The sequence below is a fragment of the Macrotis lagotis genome, chromosome 1, assembly GCF_037893015.1.
Source record: "Macrotis lagotis isolate mMagLag1 chromosome 1, bilby.v1.9.chrom.fasta, whole genome shotgun sequence".
NCBI lineage: Eukaryota > Metazoa > Chordata > Mammalia > Peramelemorphia > Peramelidae > Macrotis > Macrotis lagotis.
This window is the reverse complement of record NC_133658.1, coordinates 580609113-580621667: the sequence shown is the minus strand read 5'-3', so window position 1 is coordinate 580621667 and position 12555 is coordinate 580609113. Positions and strand designations below refer to the sequence as shown.

General features: G+C 38.4%; 1 protein-coding gene across 1 annotated transcript in view; it reads left to right on the top strand.

Moving 5' to 3' along the window:
• Window positions 1-10413: 10413 nt before the first annotated feature.
• MUC13 (mucin 13, cell surface associated) overlaps window positions 10414-12555 on the top strand; it is a 49367-nt gene continuing 47225 nt past the window's right edge. The window contains exon 1 of the mRNA XM_074211433.1: window positions 10414-10550. Within this exon, the coding sequence (XP_074067534.1) occupies window positions 10414-10550 (137 nt within the window). The remainder of the gene's footprint in view (window positions 10551-12555) is intronic.

The following is a 12555-nucleotide window of genomic DNA, read 5'->3' as shown; positions in this document are numbered from 1 at the left end:
AATACTATGATTTTTTTTTAAAAGGCATTAAAAACTTTCTGTTGAATCATGGGTGAAATTTTCCAAGACTTCATCATAATCTAAGTAATGCTTTCTGCTTTGCTATCTCCCATCCCCTTGACCAACTCAGAGTTATTACCACATTCTCCAGACCCAGCACTTTTGTTGCTCTATTCCTATGATCTATGGACTGTTATTTCTATGGTGGGAATGAACAAGGGAAGGCAGTTAGAGGGTGCAGAAGTTGTGGGGCATAGGGGGTGATTCCACATACACGAGCTGTTGTTTTTGGTCAATCTGGTGATCTTAATGGCATGGAAAATGGAACAAAGATACGATTACTGTAGGCTTCTATGGTCTGGCTACTCCTCCTCTATGGAGCCAAGTTCCTATCGGCCCCAAATTATATTTATTAACCCCAACTATAGATAAAGGGGTAGATGGAGGAAACAAATGAAGGAAACCATCACTTCTGGGGCAGGGTAATGAGGTAGATGTCCTACCAAATGGTCTTGTCCCATTTCAAAACCATGAGCTTAAGTCTAAAAAAGAGAACCATGTAACTTCAAGGACTTTTTCCTCCACTGACAGGACTTTCTAGAAGATAGTTTCATGGGAAAATGAGAGATTTCAGAAGTTAAGGAAGTTTACTCCAATTGTTAGTTGTATGGAGAGAAGTGTGTTAACAGTGGAGCTCCATTCTTCAATTTGAGCATAGGAATGCAGCTTTAGAACCAGGAGAGAGCTTAGAGGAGACTATCAAATCCATCTCCCTCATTTTACAGAGATGGAAACTGAGGCACAAAAGAATTTAAGTGACTTAATCAACAGCACACTAGTTTTAAATGAGAAAGGAGGAAAAAACATCTGCTAGGCTCTCTAGTCATGGAGATACCAATTCAAACATTGATTATGTTCCTACTATTATGTATAAAACATTGGGGGTAGAAAATGATAGCATCCTGGTGCTCCTATCATTTAATGGCCCAGATCCAGCAAGGTTGGGCAATAATCATTTACATTCTTGCAATATGATTTCCCAAACTAGGGTGAAGCTGTATCGGAAAGAAGACTCACTCTGAGGATGCATGCAGTCACTCTCCCTCCACCACCCAGATTGCCCTCAATGTCACTTCCTTATTCTGGAATCTATGACTCATGTTAGGAGAAGGGTAAAGAAGGGTATAAGAGGAAGAAGTTATCAATAGCAACATGAGGAAGGAAAGGCATCCTAATGGCAGCCCTAAATTTGGGCCTATGATCCATCTATAAAACAAAGACTGGATTAAATAGAATCATAGGTCTTTAGGGTGTAACTAACCAACAGGACAGATTCCTTTTTGCCATCTGATATTTTTTTTGACTTTTGCAAGTTCACACAGTTGGATAATTATTAAATGTCTAAGCTGGATTTGAACTCAGGTCTTCCAGGCCCTTTGCTTTATCCACATTTGCCATCTGATTGTGTTGGACCCTAGGCATTGTTTACTCAGATGAGATGAGGCTCAGACAGCTAAATTTGTTTCTTGGCAGATTGTCTTTTTCTTGATTTCATTTTTAAAGAGGGCAATTATGGCATTCAAGTAAAAGGAAGTTGTGACCAAAAAATTGTTAGCATCTTGAAATACTTTTAACAATTGCAATGTGTTATTGGCATTCTTTCCAGCAATATTCAACTCAGCAATAACCAAATGATTGTTTTTAGGAATATACAAGTTCAGAAGTGGTCATGTTGTGAAAAGTTTCCATAAGGTGTTTGTTTTAAAATTTGAAGGGTTTTTCTTGTTTTTTTTTTTTTATCATTTGAGATTATTATGAAAACAGAAATTTAGTCCATGTCTACCCAATGAACAAATTGACACATAGCTTTATTTATCAGGAGATAGTGTTATGCTGTTTTGTTTTTTAACAGACATTAACTTCTACAACCAAATGAGTAGAGTCCCCTTCAAAGTAGTCACTGTGGGAAGGCATGTTACTTATTCCAATGTTTTTGCCAGGAATGTCTTTCTAAATTGCCTTCAGACATTTTTTTGACTGCTCTCGAGTGACAAATATTCATTCTTCAAGAGTGAGTTTAACTTTTAGAAACAACCAAAGGTCTTGTTAATTGTAGTCTGGTGAATAAAATGGGTGATCAAGCTGGGTAGTACCAGCATCATTGAAAAAGTATAGTGTGATGAGTTTTCTGGGGTGACTCATGAGCTGACTCTCAAAATTGTACCTAAGTACAGTTTCAATATGAGTTTGTATAGTGGTAATAGCATTAAAATAAATGTACACTCACAGGGTGACTACCTTGGAGGGGACACAACTCATTTGGGCATAGAACCCTGACCATGTTAAGAATAAAAATCATTTTATATTTTATTTTATCCCCACAACCTATCCTACGCGTCTTTGGCATTTTCCTTGTGTGACTGTGTCCATTGGTATATATGGACTCTAGGACCTTGGCTCAGAAAACCAAAAGAAGTCAACATAGTATAGTTTAGGTGCTCTTGGCTTATCTTACCCCAACACACTGGTTCATTATTTAAATTATTTAAAAAAGCTTAAAAAAGTGTCCTAAATTATTAAAATAACACCTAAAATTTTGGTGAGGACGATTCATTGAAGTGCTCAGATTAGAAAATGGAAGCTAGATTCCAATCATTCAAGCAATACTTTTTCTTTGTTGAGCTGAGGCTCTAGGCCCTTCTGGGGGATAGATCAGTGCTCTTCAAACTTACAGGATGACAGTGGATACTTTCCTCTGAGCTTTCTTCTCAAAATGTCCTATCCCTTCCCAAATATGCAAGACCTTGGACATCTGAGGACCACCTGATTCAGCCATTGGTCTCATATTTAGTTTTTTACACATGAACTGTTAGCAGGAAAATTGTTCTTTGTGTGATGAATTTACATATGTACATGTATGTATGTTGATTTTGAGATTTGAATTCTTAAGAATGTGAATTCCAATGCCAAATGCTTGTTTTATTTGCTATAAAAGACATTATTCTTTCTTTCCCATACTACAACAATTTTCAGGAGGAAAAATAACAAGAACATTTTCTTTTTTCATCCATCTTAATAAATCATTCCTCCAAGAGGAAACAGCAATTAGATGAGGGTGTGTGTTAAATATGTATATGTATACACACATATGTGGAGAGAGAGAGAGAGAAAGGAAGGGAGAAAGTGAGATAAAGAAAAAAAGAAAGATGCATATTAGATGTTCTGGGTTTTGTGTGTCCTAATAAAAATTGTGCAAATGTATGCATTTATTTTTTCTTTCTGATCTCCCGAAGAAATAGGATATAATAACCCATAAAAGTCATAGATATTGATTAATTTGTTTAATTAAAATAACATTGTCTTGCAATGGGGTCACAATTCCAGGGTTAAGTGTTCCACTCCAGAGTATAAATGTGAGTCAAGGCATGACTTAGATGGGAGAGCTGTTTGTGGGACTTTGGTTTCAAAAACAACCTTGATAGCCAAAGTCACTAGTTAAATGCTTATTCTGTCCCTTCCATGTACACCTGTTCCACCTGCCCCCCCCCCCAACTCCACCTCTCCAAATCTGAGCTTCTCTCCTCCATGATTGCACATTTAATAGGAACATGATGTGATAATCTCTGGGCTGACGTGAATTTTTTTGTTTCATTACCTTTTCAAATAAATTAAGCCTGCAATTAGAAGATGTGTTTTGGGAAGTTGGTCCCCACCATCCTGCTTCCCCTTTGCAAACCAATGAACATTGAGCACCTGGTTTGTCATTTTGAAATCCTTCCCTGAGGATATTTGTTATTTAATGTATTATAATTGCAACCTCCACTAAAAATTCAGTACTGTAGCAGCAAAGTGTGATTTGTAAGAATTGGGTTATTTTTATACTTCTATCCACTATGTCTGGCGTTCTAGTCAGTAATATGATATAATAAAAAAAACTATCACTTTCAGTGTTAACTCTTTGGTGTTGGATAGTAGTTGTGTTGTGTTGGATTGTGTGTTGTACTAGAGCTGTCATTTCATCTATATGGGGATATTCCCTCCATTGACATGCAGTCTTTAGAGCTATAAGGAACTTTCAAGGTCATCTAAGCAAGCCTCTTATTTCACAGAGAAGGAAACAGACCCAAGGAGTCATCATACTGAGAGTAAAGGCTAGAGGCAGGATTTTTAAACTAAGGTCCTCTGACTTGAAATACATTGCTTCTTCTAGTGTCCAAAACTACCTCTACTGATCACAGTCCCTCCCTCCCTTCTTAATAGATTTGATTTCTAGCCTTGGTTTTTTTTTAAAACATTATTTATTTAATTTTTAATTTATGGAATAAAACAAGCATTTCCATATCATAGTACAATAAAAAAGATTGTTGCACATGAAACTGCAAGACTATTATGTACAACTCACTATTCTTTTTAAATATATAATAAAGTTGTCATGTAAATTTCTTTTTTCTTATTTTTCTTTTTTTCTTCCCTCTCTCATTACCATCCTAGAGATGGCTACCATCAGACACAAAAATATTTATATTAATATACATTCATACATATGTTTGTTAAATCATTCTATGCATATTTCTATTTAGCATTTCTCTGGATGCAGATGGCAACTTTTTGATATAGTTAATTTTAATTTAGTTAACATTTAGCTAATGAGTCCATGACTTATTAAAGATCTTCCATGGAAGATCATTCTAGAAGCCTTCCTTTGTGTCTCTGCATATGTCCTTGTAGTATCTAGCCTATGCATAACTAGAAAAAATGTTGATAGGAGTATAAGTTTATAGCTAAGAAAAACCTTAAAGACTTTTGAGTCTTTCCTCTCATTTTACAAAAGAGTCTTCTCTTAGAGAGTACTCTGATACTTTCATCCATTCATCACTCTTTGGTAGCACATAATTGATGAATTCATAGTTATAGTATACAGCTCTGGGATTGCTACAGTGTTCATTTCCACTTGGTCTCTTCCAGGGATGGGGACAGGGTTAGGACTTGCCAAGGAAGGGTACCAGGATGATCTTTGTGGTGAGGGAGGGAAGAAGGAAGGCAAGGCAGGGAAATAAAAAACCTTGTCAATATGGAGCTGAGTTACCAGAAATCATCAAGATTTATCATCAGCTCATTAGCTAGATCAGCTCCTAGTTTACAAGACTCAGTAATTTTATATATTAATATAGAACTTTACAACTTATAAAGCACTCTGAAGATAGCTGTTATCATCAGAGCATTTATGTAGCACTTTGAAAAATTATTTCACTTAATCTTCAAAAAAAACTCTGGGAGACAATTATTAACATCCCCATTTTATAAGTGAGGGGACTTGCTAGTCCTTTGGCAACCAGTCCTTCTCTGAGGTCAGATTTGAACTTCAGTCTTCCTGACTCCAGGTCTAAAGTACTTTCACACTGAGCTATATAGTCAATCTTAACAAAGGAAGAGAATGAGACTCAGCAAGGCCAAGACCCCACAGTTTAACCTTAAAGCTCATCAAGTCCCTTGAACAGGACTCAAACTCAATCCATCAACAAACATTTATTAAGCACCTAGTATAGTCCAGGCCCTGGGCTGTAATAAAAAGACAAAAATGAAACAGTCCCTGCCATCCTGGAGTTTATAGTCCTTGGGAAAAGACTATGTATACAGTAGAGCAAGATCTAGATGGTCTCTAGGGTTCCTTCTCATGCTAAATTCATGATTTTATGGAAGAGAAGATACTGTGAAAGAGAAGGTGGTCAACTGCAAAATGCTTTGCAGAGAAGAGGTCATTCTATTGGATGAGGTCATTTGTGGCATCAAAGAAACTTGTTTCAAAGACTTGCAGAATTTAAAGCAAGACTACAAATGTTTAAGAAGTGAGTGGTGGAGAGGAAGGTGAGATAACAAAGATAGGTTACTTTTCTAAAAAGTTCAGTAGTAAAGTAGTTATAGAATAAATGCAACCTGATTTCTGAGGAAAGACATTAGCATCTGGTGGCATCAAGAAAGGCCTCATGTAGGAGGCAGCTCTCAGACAGGATTGTTAGTTTTTTTAATCAAACTTTATTTAAAAAAAACATTGAGCACATATATTCAATATGTATGCTGTATTTAAAATAATTACATTAATTCATCACTGAAAGCACAAAATCATCATTAAATAGGTTGATTGCTAAGTGAACAGGTACTTATAGAAACATTAGGCTTTAAGGAAGTTGACAACAGAATGTGTTATGTCTAACTCAACCGAAGAGTTATGCTGAACAGTAATCAGGACTGGAAAATTAGTCTTTTTGCATTAGACTGGATGTCACAATGAAAATTTTTAAAACAGGATTCTAACTGTACAATATGTTACACTTACTTAAAAATGCCATCTATACATTTGAGGGTGTTTCATCCAAGTGTAGAAAGTATTATCCAAAGTGAAATTCAAAAATCTGCAGGTAAAATATTTTTTTCTAACCTGGTAATCTAGCATGGCTCCACATGAGAACAAATGACTGGGCTTTGAAGGCAACCAGAAATTCTAAAAGTTCAAAATGAGGAGAGTGCATTCCAGACATGGAGAATAACTAAACAAAGGCATAAAAGTGTGTGCTGGGGCGGAGCCAAGATGGCCACAAGAAGATATCCAGTCTAGGAGCTCTCTGATAAAACTCATCAGCTAAGGACTCTTAACTAAACTTTCAAGAGACAGAACCCACAAAGGGACCCAGTAGCAGAAAGGCTCTGCTCCCCGGGATTGGAGAGGCGGCCTGCCAGAGGGGTGGCCCGCCAGAGGGGTGGCCCGCCAGAGCGAAAGAACTTCAGCCCCAGGGCGCTGGGAGCCGTGGCTCACAGCAGTGGGGGAGTGTCCTGAGCTGCATCCCAAGGAGCACCGGGCACAAAGTGGGGGAACAGTGGGGGACCTCTGCCAGAGCGAGCACATGGAGCCCAGCCCTCGGGGCACACAGCAAGAAGCTTGGTCTTTTGCCCAGACCTGGAAACAGAAGCAGGCGGAGCCAGTAAGCAGGAGCCCCCAGGGCATGAGCCCATTGAGCTGAGGGAGGGGAGTGAAGAGAGACTGCCCAGCTCTGTCCTCAGCCCCAGGAACAGGACTCTGGGGCTCTGACCACATTCAGATCCTGATCCCAGTCTAGGCCCCCCCATAGAACAGCAGGACCCCCCCCCCACCTCAGCCCTGTGGCAGAGGGAAGTGCTTATGGTCATTCACAGACCAGGAGGGAGGACAGAGCCCCACACACTGAGACCCTTGTGGGAGTGTCCCAAAAGCTCAGGAAGCACCCCAAACCAGGCCCAGGCTGGGAAAATGAGCAAGCAGAGAAACAAAAGGAAGACTATTGAGAAATATTTTGCAAATGAGCCCAAGAAGGATCAAAATACTCAGTCTGAAGATGAGGAAGCACAAGTTCCTGCATCTAAAACCTCCAAGAAAAACAGAAATTGGGCTCAGGCTATGATAGAGCTCAAAAAAGGCTTTGAAAATCAAATGAGGGAGCTGGAAGAAAAACTGGGAAAAGAAAGGAGAGAGATGCAGGAAAAACATGAAAATGAAGTCAGCAGCTTAGTCAAGGAAATCCAAAAAAATGCTGAAGAAAATAGCATGCTAAAAACCAGCTTAGGTCAAATGGATAAAACAGTTCAAAAAGTGATTGAGGAGAAGAATGCCTTAAAAAGCAAAATTGGCCAGATGGAAAAAGAGATAAGAAAACTCTCTGAGGAAAACAAATCCTTCAGACAAAGAATAGAATTCAGGGAGATTGATGAATTTAACAGAAATCAGGAATCAATACGTCAAAACCAAAATAATGAAAAATTAGAAGAAAATGTGAACTATCTCATTGAAAAAACAACTGATATGGAAAACAGACTTAGGAAAGATAATTTAAAAATAATTGGAATACCTGAAAGTCATGATCAGGAAAAGAGCCTTGACATCATTTTCAAAGAATTACTACAGGAAAATTGCCCTGATATTCTAGAAGCAGAGGGCAAAATAGAAATGGAGAGAATCCAATGATCCCCCCGAGAAAGAGATCCCAAAAAACCAATCCCTAGGAATATTATAGCCAAGTTCCAGAACTCCCAAGTCAAAGAGAAAATATTACAAGCAGCCAGAAGGACACAGTTCAAATATCGTGGAGCTGCAGTCAGGATCACACAGGACTTAGCAGCAACTACATTGGAAGCTCGTAGGGCTTGGAATATAATAAACCAGAAGGCAAAAGAGCTTAGAATGCAGCCAAGAATGAACTACCCAGCAAGGCTGAATGTCCTCTTCCAGGAAAAAAGATGGACTTTCAATGAGCCAGGGAAATTTCAGAAGTTCCTTTTAGAATGGCCAGAGCTGAACAGAAGGTTTGATCTTCAGATACAGGACTCAGGTGAAGCATAGAGAGTGGAGGAGAAGGGGAAAATATGAGGGACTTAATGATGATGAACTGCATGTATTCCTGCATAGAAAAATGACACTGATAATACTCATATGAACCTTCTCAGTTAATAGAGCAGGTAGAGAGAGCTTTTATATTTGAAGCACAGGAGAAAGCTGAATTCGAAGATAAAATATGGTGTAAAAATGGATTCAATAGAAAAAAGGGGAAATGGAATGGGAGAAAGAAAAAGGAGAGGGGGAATAGTCCAAGATATTTCACATAAAATTTTTTTTATTACAATGAGCTATTGCAATGATATGGAAGGGGAGAGGCAAGGGGGAATGAGGGAATCTTTGCTCTCTTCAGAGGTGGCTAGGAGAGGAAACAGCATATATACTCAATGGGGTATAGACATCTGGAGTAAGAAGGAGGGGGGAGCAGGGGGAAGGGGTGGGGATGTGAGTGATGAAGGAAAGGATGGACCATGGGGGGAGAGCAGTCAGATATAACACATTTTCTTTTTTACTTCTTGCAAGTGGCTGGGATTGGATGGCCTGTCTGGGACCATGGGGCCAGGTAGATTCTGGGCCTAAGGGGTGGTATGGGGCCTTAGGGCTTCTTGGCCCCAGGACCAGGGATCTGTCTGCTGAGCCAGTCAACGACCCTACAGCAGAGTCAGAGTGAAAGGAGAGAGAAAATAGAGTACATGGTAGTGGAGAAATAAAAAAGGAGGGAGTTGCGATCAGCAATGGCAACGTTGGAAAAATATGGAAGTAACTTTTGTGATGGACTTATCATAAATAATGAGATCCACCCATGACAGAGTTGTTGGTGTTGGAACAAAGACTCAAGCACATTTTTTTGTTATTATTATTTGGGGGACCGTGCAGGGCAAGTGGGGCTGGGTGGCCTGCCTGGGGCCACATAGCAGGGTGATCTTTGGGTGTCTGGGGCTGGATTTGGACCCAGGTGCTCCTGGCTCAAGGGCCAATGCTCTGTCTGCCACCCAGCCACCCCTAATAGTATTACTATTTTATTTTATTTTGGGTCTTTTTTTTTCTTCTTTTTGGTTTTTGCAGGGCAGTGGGGATCGGGGAGCTTGCATGTCACATAGCTGGGTGATTGTTGGGTTTACGAGGCTGGATATGGGCTTGGGTGCTCATGGCTCCAGGGCTGGTGCTTCGTCCATTGTGTCACCTGGCCATACCTACAATTATTACTATTATTTTTTTATTTTAATTTTTTTTTCTCTCCTCTTTACTTTTTTCGCCCAAGCAAGTCTATCTGTATTCATGGGGGAAGAAGGGGTATTTTGTTTACTTGTAAACAAGAATATTTTATTAATGTAAAAAACATTTGTACAAAATGAGAATAAAAAATAAATTAAAAAAGAAAAAGTGTGTGCTGGAAGGTCATGCGTGAGGAACAGCAAAGAAAGCCAGCTAGAATGGACAGAAGAATGCACAAAGGGTAGGAAAATATATAATAAACCTGGAAATAGTTTGAAGCCAGCTTGTGAAGAACTTTAAATTCCAAACAGAAGAATTAGTATTTTATTCTAGGAGTAATAGAGAGATATTACAGTTTATAGAGCAGGGGACTAATATGCCCAAACCTGTGGTTTTGACTGAAATGGAGTGAGGTATAAGACAGAGAGATAAAAAGGAGGCAATTGCAATAAGCTAGATAAGGGTTTATGAGGGTCTGAACTGGGGCAAGGGTCCTGGGAGTGATGGAGTAAGAGTAACACCAAGAAGCTGAGTTTCTATTAAGTTTCATTTGTGATATGATAGGTCAACAATAAGACAAGACCAAAGGGCAGAATTTATCCAGTTACATAAATTCCCAGGATACTGCTCATATCTTGCTAACTGTTCCATGCTTCCTCATGTCATTTTCTTCTTAGATTTGTTTCCATCATAGAAACAAAACTTTAGAATGAAAAGAAAGTCAACTGACACCCCTTCAATTTACACATGAGAGAACCATCTTCCAGAGAGATGAAGCTATTTCCTCAAGGTAATCAGTGATAGTTAGGGTTGGAACCTGGATCTTCTCACTTCAAATGCGGGACCTTTTCCATGGTACCATACTATTGGACATGGGACTCTGTGAGTCCAAGGCAAACAATGACACAGTGACCCTCGCTCTTTTTGTCCATAGTTCAAAACTCAATGGTGGCTACTGCTCTGAGGACTCAGGGTATACAGGATGTACAACTTTGTGTTGCCTGAAGTATTATAAATATATAATTATTGCTGGTTCAGATTCTTGAGGTATAGGCTCTGGTCGTAGGGCACCCCACATCTCATCCATGCAGCTGATAGTTATGTTCCTGAAGTTTGATCATGTCCCTCTTCTGCTCAATAAACTCCATTGACTATTGCTTCTAGGACCAAATATAAAATCTTCTAAGTGATATTTAAAGCCTTTCACCTCTCCCTACCTACCTTTTCAGATTTATTATACATTATTCCCCTTTATATACTCTTTGATCCAGTTAAACTGACCTTTGTAGAGTCTCACACATGATATTAAGCCTCCCCACTCCATGCCCGTTTGTACAGCTCTTCTCTGGAAAACCCTACCTTCTTAATCCACCATCTTGGAAGCTCTAGGTTCTTTCAAAGCTCGATTCAAATTCCACCTTCTCGGAGAAGCTTCCCTTCATCCCATAAGGAGCTATTATCTCTCTCAAAATTGTTTTATTTGTATTCCACAAATATTTTGTCAGTGTTAATATGTGTACATGTCTGTACCAAAGATCCAAAGATGAATCATGTAGTTTGTAACATTCCTTAATACAACCTGAATCTGAATAAAATGTAATTAGGAAGTGTTTAATAAAATAAATAAAACTCCAATAAAACATAGATGGCCTGAAGAAATCCTTATATATGAATTCATGGCCTCTGTTTCTATTTGAGGATGACACCACTGGTCTACACCAATGGGACATAAGCTCCTTGAGGGTGGGATTGTTTCCTTTTTGTCTTTGTATTATCAGTGCCTATATAGGGCCTGGTTCATAATGTATGCTTAGTAAATGTTTGTCATGATTTATAGAATTCTGGCATGAGGCAGTTGACAGAGAGGTCGGGGGAGGGGCCTTCAGGATCAGAAAGACCCGAGTTTGAGTTCAGTCTTTGACACACACTGGCTATGTGATTTTGGTTAAGTCACTTTAACTTCTTCATATCTCAGTTCCTCTTCTGTAAAATGAGAGAATTAGAGTAGATGGTGTCTAGGGTTCCTTCTCATGCTAAATTCATGCTTGTATGGAAGAGAGAATACTGAGAAAGGGAGAGTGGTCAATAGTACAAAATGCTTTGCAGAGAAGAGGTCATTCTATTGGATGAGGTCATTTGTGGCATTAAAGCAAGACCACAAGTATCTAAGAAGTGAATGGTGGAGAGGAGAGTGAGATAACAAAGGTAGGCTACTTTTCTAAAAGTTTAGTAGTAAAAGGAATGCAAAAGATGACCTAAGCTTTTGAATTCATAATGGAATTTGTTTGGGTTTTGTTTGGTTATTTTTTATTTTTTATTTTTATTATACGTAAGGACAAAACATTTTTAGAGGCAGGAGAGGAAATAGTAAAGAAGGAGATATTGAAAACTAGAGCCATGCCTTGTTGAAACTAGGTCTTGGAAGAGGTGAGAGATGGTAGTACATGGCATCTATACCAAAACTGACCATGAACTAGGGCACAAAAACCTTGTAATCAAATGCAGAAAGGCAAGAATAATAAATACACACTTCTCAGACCATGATGCAATAAAAATTACATGTAATAAAGGGTCATGGAAAGATAAACCAAGAACAAATTGGAAATTAAATAACTTTATCTTAAATAATAGGTGGATCAAACAGCAAATAATAGAAATAATCAATAATTTTATCCAAAAAATGACAATGAGACATCATTATTGGGATGCAGCCAAGGCAGTTTTGAGGGGAAACTTTGTATCTCTAAATATCTTTATGAATAAAATAAAGAGGAGATCAATGAATTGAGTATGCAAATAAAAAAGCTAGAAAAAGAACAAATTAAAGATCCCCAATAAAATACTAAATTAGAAACTCTGAAAATGGAGAAATTAATAAAATTAAAATCGAGAAAGCCAAGAGCTGGTTTTATGAAAAAGCCAATAAAATAGACAAACCTTTGCTTAATCTGATTTTTAAAAAAGAAAGAAGATAACCA